This window comes from Mangifera indica, chromosome 16 (assembly GCF_011075055.1).
Source record: "Mangifera indica cultivar Alphonso chromosome 16, CATAS_Mindica_2.1, whole genome shotgun sequence".
Classification (NCBI taxonomy): Eukaryota; Viridiplantae; Streptophyta; class Magnoliopsida; order Sapindales; family Anacardiaceae; genus Mangifera; species Mangifera indica.
Window position 1 is genome coordinate 9,834,876 of NC_058152.1, and position 17,629 is coordinate 9,852,504.

The 17,629-nt window shown below is 33.7% G+C and overlaps 3 protein-coding genes across 4 annotated transcripts; 2 read left to right on the forward strand and 1 right to left on the reverse strand.

Annotated features, from left to right (window-relative positions):
- Positions 1 to 361: 361 nt before the first annotated feature.
- On the reverse strand, positions 362 to 5,378 carry LOC123199719 (autophagy-related protein 13b-like). Of its 2 annotated transcripts, none has more exons than XM_044614769.1 (4): positions 5,189 to 5,378; positions 3,605 to 5,048; positions 3,343 to 3,521; positions 362 to 1,046 (listed from the first exon to the last, which is right to left on the reverse strand). In XM_044614769.1, the coding sequence occupies exons 2-4, from the start codon at positions 4,955 to 4,957 to the stop codon at positions 623 to 625; spliced, it is 1,956 nt and encodes a 651-aa protein (XP_044470704.1). In that variant the 5' UTR covers positions 4,958 to 5,048; positions 5,189 to 5,378; the 3' UTR covers positions 362 to 622. The 2 variants fall into 2 exon arrangements, with proteins under 2 accessions (XP_044470704.1, XP_044470705.1); XM_044614770.1 differs by having other exon boundaries at positions 5,185 to 5,378.
- Positions 5,379 to 8,801: 3,423 nt separating this feature from the next.
- On the forward strand, positions 8,802 to 11,597 carry LOC123198922 (RING-H2 finger protein ATL78-like). Its single transcript, XM_044613729.1, has 2 exons — positions 8,802 to 8,813; positions 10,584 to 11,597. Exons 1-2 carry the CDS (start codon positions 8,802 to 8,804, stop codon positions 11,304 to 11,306), a joined length of 735 nt encoding a protein of 244 aa, XP_044469664.1. The 3' UTR covers positions 11,307 to 11,597.
- Positions 11,598 to 16,312: 4,715 nt separating this feature from the next.
- LOC123199718 (RING-H2 finger protein ATL78-like) lies at positions 16,313 to 17,228 on the forward strand. The gene has a single exon (XM_044614767.1). The coding sequence runs from the start codon at positions 16,499 to 16,501 to the stop codon at positions 17,147 to 17,149; it is 651 nt and encodes a 216-aa protein (XP_044470702.1). The 5' UTR covers positions 16,313 to 16,498; the 3' UTR covers positions 17,150 to 17,228.
- Positions 17,229 to 17,629: the final 401 nt, after the last annotated feature.

The following is a 17,629-nucleotide window of genomic DNA, read 5'->3' on the forward strand; positions in this document are numbered from 1 at the left end:
TTAAATACCAGTCATTATATATTAACCTAGAAAAGGCAGTTTTCTCAATGATCGTTCATTCTCTTACTGTTGATTCTCAATAGAGACAGCAAAAACCCAGGCCGGGCCAGACCAGGGCACCGGTTGGGCCCGGCATAGGTTGATAAGGTTGAGTTCTAAGACCACACAGTTCTTCCAAGTCCTTGACGATATACACCCTTTTAACAGACTACATCAGAAAATCATCGAACTGTGGGAAACAAATGCAGAGTGTGTAATTTAACAAATCCTGATCATCAGCAGAAAGCTCAGGAAATCAGAAGGTTGGACTACATGCACAGCATTGGAATATAAATACGAAAAAAACAGAACAAATATGAAATGTACCAAAACCAACACTCCACCACGATGTACTGTTATGAACAAACAGTGCTTTTTACATTAAAAGCAGTAAATGCAACGTATAAACTCTGTTATAAGACAAACCTTGGGCATAAAACCCGTGCCTCCTTACCTCTTATATTTTATAGTTATGTATATTGACGAAAAACGGCATTTGAGCCACATGACATGAAACCACAACTTAAAAACCATGTTTTCTGTATATATGTACAAAAGGTCGTGCATTAACATGAGGCATAGTTTACCCAGTTGAAACTCTGCTGGCAGCTTCTGCTGTAGAATCATTATTTTCTGATGAGTGGGACGGGGACCTGGCACCTTGTCTAAGCAACAAGTTTTTCATATCTTTGTAACCCCGGAGTTCTTCTAATGCATCAGCTGTTGTTTTTGATGCTACAAGACCAGAAGATGTAATGCTTGCAGAAGCAGCATGCTGGCTTGCAGTTGCATCGGAGATCTGTCTTGCCTCCTGGGTGGTACTGCTCCACATCTCAGGTCTGGAGGCGTCAGATAAATTTATTGAGCCAGTGATATCTTGACGAAGAGGCGGTGCTTTCTTCAACATACGTACAAGAGCACCGACAGCAGCGTCTTGGGATTTCATTGGATACCCACCAGTCTCATGTGGCTCACACAGAAGTCCCTTTCGATCAAATGATTCTGGTCTGGAAGATGAACATAAGGTGAACTAACATTCAGTATAACAAGATATGAAACATTACGGCAGATCCATTTGACACATAAATGAAGAAATTAAGCACATGAAGAAAGACAAATATATTGAGGAGCCCAATGGAAAGCACATGTGGTTTCTTTCCATTTGTATTACGGAAGGAAATTGTTTTCATTTATTTAGATTTATTATCTATATAGCTTGGTTCACCACTAGTTACTTTGTTGGGCTGTAATATGTCAGTTCATTCCAAGGCTGACACTAACAAAACTATCAGTTAACAATTAATTTATAAGTGTACCAGAACTTCCCTGGCGATGAATTATTTGACACTGCATCCCCCACAACCATTTCTGCTTATTATATTCATTAATTCTTAATTCATCACTTTCTTTAGAAGAATAAAATAACGTTCATTCTACTCTTGGTTCTAGGGCATCAACTCTACTAACGATGAAACCTGAATCTCCAAAAAAAAAAAAAAAAAGGGAAGAAATTTTAAGATGTTTTTGGTTATTACATTACACTGAGATATTTCACAACTTAAAATCCAGGGTATTAGCAAAGAAACCATGTGTTATGTTTCAACAACATCCTGACAATTGCACACAATTTAAAAAATTTTATAGACATTTTAGCTAACAAAGATATTTGCATCCTGCATTTCAAAATGGTATAAGTTGCGTCCCAAGAACCACACCACACACCATTGGTGGGGCCTTAACAGCAACATCACACCAAAGAATCATGATAGTCCAATATAGCTAAAAGCAAATAGCTACCCTGTTTAAGACTTTATAAATCATTATTCAACAAACTTAAGCTTCTAAGCATCTCTTAAATGAGAAGAATTGTGCAATTTCATTATGGTTAGCAAGCATTTTTAACAGAAAACATTTCTCTTTTCTTTTTCCTTTTCCTTATGATGGATAGATTGTCAGTAAGCATGATATTTCTTTGAAGCATTGTCCATGATGATCTCACTGAGGCTTTACCATATCAGTTTGGTGTCACCATCACAAAATAAATTATTCACAGAACTATCAGTTGATGATAATAATATCACACCACTCATAATATATGCTGGCCTTATGCATTATAACTTTCCAGTGATCCTCATTCCGTGCTTGGCATAGTATTATTTTCAAATCAAAGCCTCAACCCTATCTCCTGATCTGGCAACCCATTCATATCACCAGCAACTACTCACCATCCATGTCAATTCATGTAATCACACTATATCTTTATCAACATACTAGAAAGCTAATCTAGACCCAAGCATATTTGAGAAACAACCCACACTAGAAGCATTGAGATCCATGCCCACAAAACCTAGAATTGATTTGTTAAAACTGCAGCAGTTGGCTGATTTCATGCTCAGATAGAGAGCCCAGCATTTCTGATTCAAGACCTACCACACTTCGCTCTAGTTCTAAAATAATTTAAATTTTCACACCAGAATACTTTCGAGATCAATACAAAGCACTAGTAGTAGATGATAACACACTAGCAGCTAGGTACCTTTCATCATTCAAATCTAACAATTAGCAGAAACCTGAAGTGTATATCTAGTAACATAATTTCTTACTGTAAATAATGAAAGGCCTACAAAATGGTCTAAATATTTAACATTTCACCTTTTTGATAAAATAAACCAAATTCTGCATTCTAAAAGTAAGCATTAATTCAACTGCTGCTTACTTGAGATTTTTTTAACCAAACACCTCATTTATTATCAATAGTCATCCCAGTCTTCGGCAAATCAATAGATACACTAAAGCATGCAAGCAGCCACCTATAGTTGGCAGTGAACAAAATGCAACTTCCATCAAGTTGTAAAAATGCAACAAAATCAACTTCTAAGTCCGTCAAGATATGATAAATGAATAGCTAGAATAATTCCACTTATATTTAGATTTAGGCTTCCCTACTTCGGAGATGAAGAGCCAGAGAAGTAGAGAAAGAGAATGATTAATACTATGCTAATAAATGTTGCAAATAATTTTGCAGGTTTAGCAAGCATGACTAAACGAATTCCCACAAAGACATAATCAATGCTTCATACTTTCACATTTCTTAGGTTTCTATATAAAAGCTTGAACAAAAGCTCGTCTCTTGTAATTTCTAGCATTATAACTTGGAATGACAACAAATTCAGATATAAGAAGGGTAAGCAATAATCAATAGAACAAAGAAAGTTGAAGTAATTATCATAGACAGTAAATCAGATCAATAATACAGAACAATTCAACCTAAAAGTAGAATCAAATCAATGGATTTTGACATACCTGCAACTTGAATCTGTCACATCAACATCCTCAACATCAAAGGGGCAAGGATACTCGTCGTCAAAATCATCTTGGAAAGACCTACTAGAGCTTCTAGATAAAGAAATTCGTGGAGAGCTGTTGCACGAGAGCTTCACACTAGAGCCTTTTCGAGAGTCATCCTTCCCAGAAGCAAGAAGCTACAACAGGAAGAAAAAGGCATCCTAAATGAAGCAAACACACCTGGGACATTAAATATGGTAATAATGACTAAATATAATACCTTCTCAATTGTTGCACCAGTCTGTATTTGATCCATACTTCTATCAATCTTAGAAGTATTGGATCTTGTAATTTTTTGTGGAGGAGATGGGGACAGATTTTGCTTGCTTGACAATGCAGGGGAATTAGCCAGCTTAGGAGCATGTAAGCTCCATGGAGCACTTTCAGATCGCAAAAGACCCTTTGAAAGATGTCTTCCTGGAATATATATTGGTGGTGACGGGGAAGGGAAGGGGGAAAAGCTAGGAGATGGACAGTACTCATCAAAACTTGTATGTTTTTTATGAACTAGAGGTGTTTCAGGTGGATGTGGAGGCAAATTGGTAGGGGGGTAACGGCGTGAAGCATGTGATTCTGAATGGGTGGGCGAAGGTGAGGAAGAAATTGAAGGTGGAGAGACCTTATAATGGTCATAGCTCCAACTATGTGGTCGTGGCAATGGCAATGATGACGGTGAGCCATGAGACATAGGAAGAGAGGGAAATCTCTTCAGTGGATCTGCCAATGGGCTCCCAACATAGTCTGGTATAAATTGGGGGGACAGAGGGGTTGATGATTCAGAACTTACATCTGAAGGTGATGAACGATACCAGACTGAAATGCAAAGCCTACCAGAAGAGGTGTCAACAGGAGTGAACACAAAGCATTGAAATTCTGCCTCTTCTTTACGAGTGAATGGCTCAAAAAAAGAAGAAACTCTATGACCCAAGGTAAAGGCACATATTTGTCCAGATGAATTCAGGTCACGGAAAATCTTATACCCAGGTAAAAGCCTAACAGTCACATACAACGACCTCAAAAGTAAGATCGATTTCTTATACACATTATGCAAAGCATAATTACTCGACCTCCTACTTCCTGAACTATAATCCCTGGCCTTCCTACTCTCATACTGCACTATCCATCTCTCTACAATCTTTTCACTCTTACCCGCACTGCCAAAATCCTCCTGATCAGAACTCCAACCCACAGAACACCTCTCCTTCAAAGACAAATTCCTAACAGGATCTCTTTTAGGTGAAAAATTCATCTGGTCCCAACCAACCGGTCTCTGCACCAAAATCACATCAACCACCATCGGTTCAGAATTACTCTGGCGCCAGAGATCACAATTCTCTAGCGCAGCAGGACATTCCCTAAGAGCTAAATTAAACCATTTATCTCTCGGCCTCACACTAGAGGATGAAGACGAGGAAGAAGACGGGGATAAAGTTTGTTCACCACTAAAATTACGTGAAGACATATAAGGAGACCTCGCTTCCAGTATAATTTGCAGACTTTTAGCATAAAATTCAGTAACAATTTGTTCCATTTTAGCTGCTTCTGAATGCATACTATTATGAGATGATGCCATAACTCAAAAAAACTAACTACAAACAACACAATCCTTTAAAAGAAATTAAGATTATAACCTTGTAGCGTTACAACCTTTTGCATTCATATACCTGCAAGCAAGAACCAAAAAAAAAAACTCAAACTTTCTTCGGTAACAACATCAAAACATAAAAACACGAAAAGGGTATCGTTATTCAAGCAAAATAAATGAAAATCGAAGTTAAATAGAATTATAAGATGACTTACTGACCATGGAGAGTGTTTTCGAATGTGTTTCGGTTAGATATTTCAGTTGCTGAGTTGAAGAATACAAATAAAGAAAGTTAAAACTTGGGTTCAGAATTTTAATACGAACCGAATTGTTTTGTTTAATGTAATTTTAATTAATCGGAATTCTCATTGAAGTCGAAGAAGAAGAGACAGTGCGGGCCATTGGCTGAGGTTAATACTTGCCATGATTTGATTTGATGAAGAAATATTTGTTAGAGATCAAGGTCCGTTAGATCTTGACACTTACCGTATCGGCCCACAAAATTGATATGCTGTAGGTGATTCTTACTCATGGGCCTTTTGTGGGCCAAAATTGAGGTTCAATTCCAGCCATCCGATTCGTGTACTAAGAGATGTGTCACCACCATTGATTGATTTTAATTTTTAAGTGTACTATGAATTATTAGCATATTCTTTGGTAATCTTACCATATCCATAAAGTTTTTGCATTTGAGATATAAAAAGATTAGGATCAAACTTTAAGCTTTGTTGTTGAAGTTATTTCCAAAAAAACAAAGTTAGTATTATTAGCTTTTAGAAAATAATTAAGACATAAACACATATCGATTTAATAATAGTGTTTTCTCAATTTGACAATTTAATTAATGAAATTAGAAAAGATCATAACCAGGTTTAAGATTCGATATCTAAACATTACATATGTGTGGAGAGTCAGTCCCCATCTTTTTAAAACAAGTTTCAACATTAATTTTTAGTAATTACATTTAAACTTTGTTATTGATCTCAAGAATTTTAGTTATGCAAATAGAATGTAATTTTAACCTTAGTTAATAAATACAGAAATTAAAAAAAAAATATGAGAATTATACAATATAATACGGTAAATGATAAAAAAATATATTTATAAAAAAGGGTCATAAAATTTGGATACGACACGTATATATATGAATTTAATACAATATATTATCAATAATATTTTTCTAAAAATACGGTAATATCAAACATAATTTTAACAGTTTTCATAAATCTTATAACTAACAATTTAAATATAAAATACTAATTGACTATTGGATATAATATAACAATAATATATCATTACAATTCAATTATCATAAAAGATTATCAAAAGAGATTAGAGATTTAAATGACAAAAATTTGAGTTTTTGTTTTATATAATTATGAGATTATGATAATTAATTCAAAATGAAAGCGATATTTTTATACTTTAAAAAATTTATAAAAAAAGGAAAAACATAAAAAACAATAAAAATATGTGTTTAATACAAAAAAAAACATATAAAATATATATTTAATACAAAAAAAAACATATAAAATACATATTTAATAAGTTTTTTGTTCAAAAATTCAAAATAACATATTTAAAATACTAATTAAATATAAATAATTCAAATTTTTATTAACTACATTTTAACTATCCAAATTATCTTGATGTAGAGTGCAAAAATTGAATTGTATTGTGTTGAAGCCCTTTTGAGCCATTTAGATTGAATTGCATGTTCTTTTGGGCCAGCCCACCTGAGGCCCAGCCAAGGCCCATTTGGATTTTGTGAAGTAATAAAGAGATTTAAATTAAAGGCAAACTTGCTACTTTTGAAAATTAACATGAGAGAAATCATTGAATTGTAAGTTTTCATTTCCATTTCAACATAATTAATGGTGTTGCACGGAGTAAACAACTTAATGTAGCTTCCCCATAACTATTTATGGGATAATTTTAGGTAAAATTTTTAAATTATTTATTTACTTTAAGAAAGAAGATGTCACTAACAAATATGATTCACTATTTGTGAGAAAAAAATAAAAATGTTATTTAAGTGAGAAAAATGGGGAGGGACAATGGAGGGAGATGATCCATCCCATGATCCCTCTCCTCTTATCCTAATGGTAGAACTTTGAAGCTCATGAAATCAATCAGAGTGGTTTTGGTAACCTAATTTAACTGGTAGCATTCTTAGGAAATTTAGCCTTAACTACTCTTGTTTTTTATGCCATATTGTCATAAAAAATAAGCTAAAAGACTTATTCCCATCTAAAGTATAATGTAATTTCAAACTCATACTTGTTAATTTTTAAAAACTTAAAGTCTCACCCATAAATCAATTTATGTTAAAATTTTCAATTAGAGGTAAGAATAAAATCGTCATTTTAATAATAATAAGGATAAAATTGTCATTTTAATAATAATATTTAAAAATTAAAGTTTTATTTCTTTTTCTCACCTTAATTTTTAAAACTAATAATTTCCTCCCTGATCTCATAAATTCTATTTTCGAAAAATGACTCCAACCCCCCACACCCCAAAACTCTAGGGTTTCATATTTTTTCAAGTTTTTTTTTGTAGTCGCCCTCTAAAACTTTCATTTCACCCCCAAAATCCTATCCCTCCACTATTCCTTTTTCGACAACCACCTCTCTCCATCTCTGATCACTTTTCTACTCGAGATCAAGCTACTATTAGCCTAACATCCTTCTCCGGCAAGATGGCGACACGATTTTTCTCTGTCAAACATGATTTCTTTGTAGCCACCTTTCTACGATTTCTCCGTCGAGCATGATTTGTCGACATTGCTAATGAATAAAGAAAGAAAGCGATGACTCAGTGCTTGTTGGAGTAGAGATCTCTCTGTCTGGATGATGAGTTTTTAGCCAAAAGATGCTAGGTTCTTGTTGGAGAAGTGAAGAGACGATGATGACGATGATATAGGGTAGAAAAGGGAGGTCGCTAGTGGCCGAAGAGTGAAGAAAAAAATTAGGTTTAGGGGTGAAAATGTAATTTTTCAAAATTAGAAAACTTTTGTTAGGGATGAATTTATTAGTTTTTAAAACTTGGGGGGAATGTAATAAATTATATATATTTTTAATATTATTGTTAAAATAATGATTTTACCCTTAACTCTAACTAAAAATTTTAATAAAAATTAGTTCATAGGTGGGACTTTGAGTTTTTAAAAGTCAGTCGATATAAGTTTGAGATTACAATTTACCTTGGGTGGGAATAAGTCTTTTAGGCCTAAAAAATAAACACAAACTTGTACACAAATAATGATATGTTATCATGTGATTAGGTATTATTTTATCTTTAATTCAAAATTGTTCAATCATATAATGATATATCATCATTTATATACAAAATTATATTTATTACTTGTACACATAATTTTATTAAATTTTATATGAGCTTCCAACAAAAAAGGGGAGAAAGCTCTAAGACAATTTTAGGTGCTTCCTAAGTTTAACAATCAATAATAATTCAAGCGTTTCTTAAGTAAGGATGACAACGGGGAGGGGTGGGGAAGAGATCTCAATCCCCATCCCTACAAAGAATATCAATCCGCATTACAGAGATAACAAGGATCTCTCGTTCCTTCCTCACAAAGAAAAATCTTCTTCCCATCTTTTTTTCATCCTTGCAGGGAAAAATCTCCTCTTTGTACTTATGGGGAAAAATTTCATCCTCATACCCTCTAAATATAATATAAATATATTAAATAACAAATTGAGTAAAATTTAAATTAACACATTATTTTAATATCACAAATATCATATATTAATTATTTTAATATAAATATGTGTTAGTATTTACGTAAATATATTAAAATAAAGGAACAAAGATGGGGCCAAAGGTGAGGACAAGGCCGGGAGATAACACATATATTTTTGTCTTTGATTGTAATAATTTTTTTCATCCCCTTTCTTGTTTTTAATCAGAAAATCCCCTTCTTGTTGAGGTTAAAGAAGGTCAAAACCTTTAAATTTGGACCGAGATCATCTCTATTCTAAAGGCTTTATACCTTCCCTCACATCTCGATCTATCAATAACTGAAGTTATATTAACCCTGGACTTGGTACTCTCTGAATTTTAGTTGGCTTTGTTAATATAATCGAGAGATTGGTGTCAGTTTAAGCAGTGGAGACAGACTTTGAATGCATTCTTTCCCAGTTCCTGCTCCAGTCATTCTTGTTAGACTTGGCACCTGCCGTCACATGAAGATCTAAGAATGGTCTTGACACGGCAGAAGGACTCCTGGGATAAGGAGATTGGGTGATGCAACTGCAGGAGGGCTTTATTTTATTTACCAAGGCAAAGTGATCATTTTTACCGTAGATTTTTTGTTAACAACGTTATGTTTTAAGTTGAAAAAATATGACTTAAAACATAAAACAGATGGAAAGTGTTCGAGACCAAACCTTGGATGCTAATCACTCATATATATTTCTTAGAGAAATCCAACCCAGAAAATCAAAATAGAACTGCTGCAAACATCATAGTTGTAATTTTCTGCCTTTTAAGCCTAGCCCATTCCAGATGCTTCACTTACTAAACTAGAATCCAAAAAAAATAAGCATTTGTCCACTTGTGTTCCAGAGCAACTTTTTGTTCACTAATCTATATTATCCGAAGTGCTTTACATTCATATTTCACAGATGCTTCTCAAGCCATTACAGTTGTGCACTTGTGCATGAACACAGGTTGAGATCAAATTCAAATCTTTAATTGACCAGTCCAATTTGATGTATTTAATTTTGCATATAACTTAGTATATATTTGTGTGTAAGATTTAGACTACACATGGACCACAAAAAAAAATGCTAATTAGATTTTGCAATCTATTTGTTTACTGTTAATCAAACTAGCCAGCTGGAAAGAAAGATTATGATCATAAATTTTTATTTTAAGATACCGGCATAGGCATAGTTGATCAAACTTGAGGATGAATATGATTTTCCCTTAGGTTCATGCAAGGGTGGACTAAGGTGTGGCCAAAAAAGGCCAATTAACCTCTCTTAACTTTAAAAAATTTTTACTCTAACTCATGTGAAATATCGTTAACCCTTTTAATTTTAAAAATTTTTAGTTTATATAGAAAAAATATCAATATAACATTTAAAATTTCACATTAACCTATTTAAATATCATTATTTATTCGTTAACTTTTTCTATATATGTATTATTTTTGTTCAATATTTGCTTCATTAAATTTTATTTCTGAGTCCGCGGTTGGTTCCATGGTCAAAATCATTTGGTGAATAGTTTTTAATAGAGCTATGGCAGATAAGTTTCATGCCACTGAGCTCAAATATTGTTGTAAGCTGCGTATGCTTTAACTTGAGTTGAATCTGACTCATAAATTAGTGAGTATTAATGTTGGAAAAACACCTTGAATTGGGTAATACCACAGCTTCCATGTCATTTCAGATTGAGATATTTTTTCCCTTTTTATAAATTAATGTTATCTTTCTGGGGAGGTGGTAGGTTCAAGATACTGATCTTGATTCATAGAAAGCAACTGCCACTGTCTGCTGCAGCTAGCTGTGTACCAGCAAGTGGATCCATATAATTAATAACAAAATTTTATATATATATACAATGAGTAATCTCCTGTACTCTCCAGCAAATCAACCTCCTCGAAGAACTCCTGAGCTCCATCCCTCCCAACTCTCTCAAAATGTCACCTACTTTCCAGGATTTTCCCGGAAACTCTCCCTCAAGAAAATTGCTTCTGTTCAACCACATTAACCAACAACAGCCGGCACCAAGGGCTGCTGCTCCCTCTTCGAATTATTTTGGAACCAACAGAATCTTTGACCCCAATGTCGTGATGGTCATGTCAGTCCTCCTGTGTGCCGTAGTTTGCGCTCTGGGATTGAATTTTCTCATCAGGTGTATAATAAAAAGATCAGGATCTGTTGCCTTTGGCAATTTCGATTCCACAGGCACTTCCTCAGCTAAAATTCCCAACACAGGAATCAAAAAGAAGGCCCTGAAAACTTTTCCTGTGGTGAAGTACTCAGCGGAGGTGAATCTTCCAGGATTGGACTCAGAATGTGTTATATGCCTGTCAGAATTTGTTCCTGGAGAGCGTGTGCGCCTCCTGCCGACATGCAACCATGGATTCCACATCTGCTGTATCGATAAGTGGCTGAAGTCTCATTCTTCTTGCCCCAAATGCAGGCACTGCCTGATTGAGACTCGCCAGAAGATTGTGGGGTGTAGCCAGCCAGCAGGCTCGTCAGGATCAGCGGTTGCGCATTTGCCATCTGAGCAGGAAACAGCTGTGAGCATCAGGCCCCTGGAACCTGAAGGAGTGTTGCATAACCATGGAGTGATATGCTAAGTTCGAAGATTGATTGGTTTAATTAATTTGATCAAATTAATTCATAATGGCAAGGAAATGCAATTTTCTTGGCAATTAATTAATTTGTATTCCTTGGAGTCATGAAAATTTTGATTAGGAGATTCATCAGTCATGAGAAGTTAAGTGAGCTTTGGATTCTGTCAAACTAGGGTTTCAGATTTGGCCAGTGAGAAAGGAAGTAAAAAATGTAGAAGAAAATAGTTTAATTTTGGTTGCAATTGTGAATACACAAAGTAGAAAAATAAGAGTATTATTTGAGCTTCAGATGAATTGGTGGCATGTGCTTCATATTTTTGTTATATTCACTTTTTCACCCTCTAAACCAATTACTTTTACGCTTAAAAGATCAAAAGAAAAAGTTACAAATTTCTATATTTAAGCTACTTTATTCAGACAAAATTCTTTCTCATGTGAACCCAAGGGTACAAACGAACGATTATCATTCAAACCTGCATCTCATAGAACAATTCTTGAGTAGGATGTCTTTCTTCTAGAAGCCACAAGACAAGGAAATAATGATCAATTTGGTCATGATCACAACAATCATTTAACACTAATTAAATGTTTTTTTATCGTTAGGGAGTCATATTGTGACCATTTCGATCATAATAATTTATTAATTATTTTACTATTTTAAACTTATGTTATAAATATAGTGAACAGGTGAAACAAGGGATTTGATTCTAACAAAACAACATTTAACAATATTATTATTTTCTAACTACTCTGTAATATTCTATTACTGAGATAATAACAATATCAGGAGTGTAGATTATTAATCTTCCTGATCGAACCACATAAAAACTATTTGTCTTATATTTATATTTTGTATCTATTCATATTCATGCACATAAATATCCTAAATTTGGTATACTTCTCATTGGTGTGCAATTCTCTTAATTTTTCCCACCTTTATATATAAAAACAATTTAATTATGTCATTGTATATTAATTTAAAATATACAATGCCTTTTCTATTGTGGATAACCTTTCTTTTGGTGGATATAATAAAACTATGTGTACATATTTTTTAGTATATAAATGGGTATATATCTGATGTATTATTATGTAATTAAATTGTGATTGGATAATTTTATATTAAGGATAAAATAATATTCAATTACATGATGGTATATTATATGTATATCTATTTTACGTATATCTATTTATATACTTAAAAATGTAAATATATAGTATTGCTCTAATAAATAATTTCATGAACATTCTTTAAAATTCTTTAAAACTTTCGGAGATGTCATTTATGTATCCATTTTATTAGAAATCATCATTCACACTGATAGTCAATAACTGATTATAACAAATATTAAAAAAAATTATCAATTTTTTTAAATCTTTGATCCATAAGACGATATCTATGGCAGATCAGAATGTTGGTAAAGTCTATGACTGGTCAAAATGTTGGCAAAACTTATTAGTTAGCCAAAACTGCAGAAAAACAACCTTCCCCATCATGATCATGAAAGCACTATTTCTAAAAGTGCTTCCAAAAACTCTAAATAATTAATTGTCCTCCCAACACACAAACATGGTGAAATCCAACCCATAAATAAGGCTAAAAACAACATCACTTTCAACAGGTGAAAAATAAATAATAAAAACTTTAATTCTTTTATACATGCGTGGCCAAGGAAAAAGCTGGTATAAAAAAACTTATCTTTTTAAAAAGGAAGAGATATTCTCCCACTAGCTATAATATGCTTTTTGGGCAAATCTGGTATTAATCATAGTACAATTAGAATCAAGCAAGTGCTACATATAATTATTATAGGCTCTACATTATCTACAATAAACTACCAATTTGATGTTTTATATTCGAAAGATCTTTCTGAAGATCTATAAAGAAATGTTGCTTTAGTTTGGAGCTACCGAAAAGGCTTAAATATGTATATATATGTAGGACTTATAATCACAATATATATGAAGAAATGTAAGACTTAAAATTATTGTGTTGTACATGAACAAATTATTTAGTAAAATTGGTATCGAGTAGAACTTCTCTTTTTGAGTTTTGAGCAAATTTGGCAAAACTAAAGTTTCTCAGAGGCATGGAGCATATACTACCTATTTAAATAGATGACAATATAATCAGTTGGTAACATATGTTGAGAAGAAAAAGAAGAGCAACTAGTCGTTGTCACAGCTAGTTGCAGTAGTCACAATTGCTATACGACTAGTTATTTGTTGCAAATTGTAACGCGTAGCTTGTAGTCTCAGTTAGTTTTGTGATGAGAGCTATTAGTTAGAATCAATGTATAAAACATAGTTCTTACGCTTGTAATTCAGGTAGAAGAATCAATAAAATTATTCGACTTTTTCTCCAAAGTTGATTGTTCCTACTCAATGATCAATCCAAGAATCTGTATGAGACATTTTTCTGGCATTCCTAGTGAGCACTCAAAATGGGCAACATAGGGAACTTGTCTCCTTATAATTTTAATTCCTATTGGTATGTGATTGGCTCCCACTACAAAATTCTTAACATGTAAACTAGATTGCAAATGAAAACATATTAAAGGACTAAGGCCAACATATTTTCTTAGTTAGCAAGGACAAATAATTAATCACCACTTGAAATTAATCCTTAGGACATGTAGAATATCGATTTGTGTATTATATACCAATGGCAGAATACTGGCTTGTGAAATATATTTTAGATAATCAATGGAGAACTGTCGCTTTATTTTGTGGCCAAAAGAAAAGGCTATTATATGTTGGATTTATTGAAGAACACAATCATACAATTATCAATGGAATTGATCTCAACACCAATCCATACATTCGCAAACAATTCTAGATTATATGGTTATAGAATTCTATAATTTAAGTTTTAGGGATTCACACAAACCTAATTAAACTATTGTTGATGTAGAAATCACCTTTGAAGTTGATCGATTGTTGATATAGAGAATAGGTCTTTCTTTCCCATTTTCATAAAATTTCTAACATTATATTCATTGGACATTGTAATAAGACTGCTATCAGACTAGATTAAAAAACTCCATGCAAGGGGAAAAGGTTATGCTAGAAAGGCCTATTGACAAGTGACAACAATCATCTAAATTCATGGCCGCAATAGAATTGAGTTGGTGTCTAATCCAATATCATCCGATCGTTGACAAAAGACAATCCATGTGTATTGAAGGTTCCCTCAGGGAGATACTTAATCTATATTTTAGCCTCAAAGGGATAATGTATAATAAAATGATCTAATTGTATGAATAACTGTTTCATTGACAAATTAAAAAGTTAATCATTACCATTCTATTAGTTAGATGACTATGTTGTCTTGCTAAAGGTCAATCTTGGTATGTGTTTTGATGGCTATCAAATTGAAGCTCAATACGAATCCATCCATTATTGACCTAACAAATAGTCTACAAGTCACACATAAAAGAAGTTAACCAAACTCTAAAGGTAAAGGATTATTCTAGCTAAATCTAGTCTGGAGTCCAAATGGAGAATTTTGAGTCTTCAGAGGTCTCTGGGCTCAAAGTGCAATTTATTGCACATGAGGACCAAAGTTATGATCCTGAGTTGTATGTGTTGGAAATTACGGAAGTTGGGGTTTATGTAATTGGATAAGGATAAACCCGAATGGATTGCTTTTGACCTATGTGTGATCGTGTGTAGATCATGCATGGGCATGCATGGTCTTTGGATAAAGATAATTCATTGTCCTTATCTACACCAAAATCAAGATATATCACAAACTGTATGAGAAATGACTAAGGCAATGTATGGTCATACATACAGACACTAATTTCATAATTTTTCACCATATACACACACATACGCCCATACACAAACACCTCTTGCCTGTGCATCACATTCTAGCAAACTTTGGTGCACATTCTCAACCTCCTTCCACTCATGCTCCATGTTAATAACGAGGTGTAGTCATATCCTTAGATCGAGAAAACTCTTTGACACATTCCAACAACTATGAAAGATGAAGAGCCTCCAAATGCAAGTATAATTTCTTGAAACGCCTTATGATTGATTGAACAATGTTATGCACATTCACTTTTGAGTACACAAATATATGCACACATGATATGTCATTATGTGATTTTGTGTTACTTTATTCCAAATTCAAAATTATTTAATCATTTGATGACATATACAAGTGTAAACCTATTAATGTATTCAAAGTGGGTATTCATAATTTTTTGATGGTTGATTATGCCATGTTTGTGAATCAATGAGTAGGAATGAGATCCTAGGAAGTTTTACGGATTTGCTTTATTTTTTGAAATTTTAAATTATTATTCCACTGCTTAGATGGCGTAAAACCTAACAAAGAAAACGTTAATTAAATTTTCTAATCTATTAGTTTAGTATTAATTAAACTAACTAGCTGGGAAGAAAGATCATAGTCATAATTTTTTATGTTGAAACATAGGCATTGACATAGTTGATCATATGTGAGAATGGAGATGACGTTCTCTTAGGTCCATGTAGGGGTGGATTTAAGTGGGGTCGAGGAAGATCAGTAACCCCCCTTAACTTTAAAAATTTTCACTCTGGTATATGTTAAAATATCAGTGAGCTACTTTAACTTTAGGAAAAAATTTTAATTTTGTATATGTATAATGTTAATATAACCCCTAAAATTTCACATTAACCTCTTTAAATTTCATTCTTATTTCTTTGACTCTCATATTTTTATTCAACCGTAACTTGTCTAAATTTTATTTTTGGATCCGCGGTTGGGTCCATGGTCAAAAGTCATTTGGAGAATAGTTTTTAATAAAGCAATATCAGATGAGTTTCAAGCAACTGAGCTCAGGTATTCTTGTAAGTTGGATATGCTTTAACTTGAGTGGAATCTGACTCATAAATTAGTGAGTACTAACGTTGGAAAAACATCCTGAATTTTGTAAAAATACAGTTTCCAAGTCATTTCAGATTGGGATTTTTTTTTTTTAATAAATTAATGTTAATCTATCTGGGCAGCTGGGGGGTTCAAGATACTGAGTTTGATACATAGAAAGCAACTGCCACTTTCTGCTGCAGCTAGATATGTACCAGCAAGCAGATCCATATAGTTGATAACTAAATTTCTATATATACAATGACTAATCCCCTTGACTCTTCAGCAAATCAACCTCCAAGAACTCCCGAGCTCCATCCCTCCCGACTCTCTCAAAATGTCACCAACTTTCCAGGATTTTCCCGGAAACTCTCCCTCAAGAAAATTGCTTCTGTTCGACCAGATTAACCAACAACAGCCGCCACCAACGGCCGCTGCTCCCCCTTCGAATTATCCTGGAACCAACAGAAGCTTTGACCCCAGTGTGGTGATGGTCATGTCAGTCCTCCTGTGTGCCTTAATTTGCGCTCTTGGATTGAATTTTCTCATCAGGTGTATAATAAAACGCTCAGGATTTGCTGCCTTTGGCAATTTCGATTCCACAGCCACTTCCTCAGCCAAAATTCCCAACACAGGAATCAAAAAGAAGGCCCTGAAAACTTTTCCTGTGGTGAAGTACTCAGCGGAGGTGAATCTTCCAGGATTGGACTCAGAATGTGTTATATGCCTGTCGGAATTTGTTCCTGGAGAGCGTGTGCTCCTCCTGCCGAAATGCAACCATGGATTCCACATCCGCTGCATCGATAAGTGGCTAACGTCTCATTCTTCTTGCCCCAAATGCAGGCACTGCCTGATTGAAACTTGCCAGAAGATATTGGGGTGTAGCCAGTCGGGAGGCCCGTCAGGATCCACGGTTGCGCATACGCCATCTGTGCAGGAAACAGTTGTGAGCATCAGGCCCTTGGAACCGGAAGGAGTGTTATGCTAAGTTTGAAGATTGATTGGTTTAATTAATTTGGTCATATTGTTTCAAAATGATAAAGAAATGCAATTTTCTTGGTAACTAATTATTTTGCGTTCCTTGGAGTTCTGAAAATTTTGATTAGGACGTTAATGGTTCATGAAGAGTTAAGTGAGCTTTGAAGTTTCTCAAATTGAGGTCTCAGATTTGGCCAGTGGGAAAGGAAGTGATAAATGTAAAAGAAAATAGTTTAATTTTTGTTGCTACTGTGAATACACAAACTAGAAAAATAAGAGTATTTTATTTGAGCTTCAAATGAGTTGGTGGCATGTGCTTCAAATTTCTTTTATATTCATTTTTTAACACTCAAACAATTACTTTTACTCTCAAAAGATAAAAAAAGTTACAAATTGCTATATTGAAGTTACTTTATTTATATGTTATGCAGTCAAAAATTCTTTCACTCAATGATACAACTCCCAGTGGTGATCAGAAACCAGCAAATAA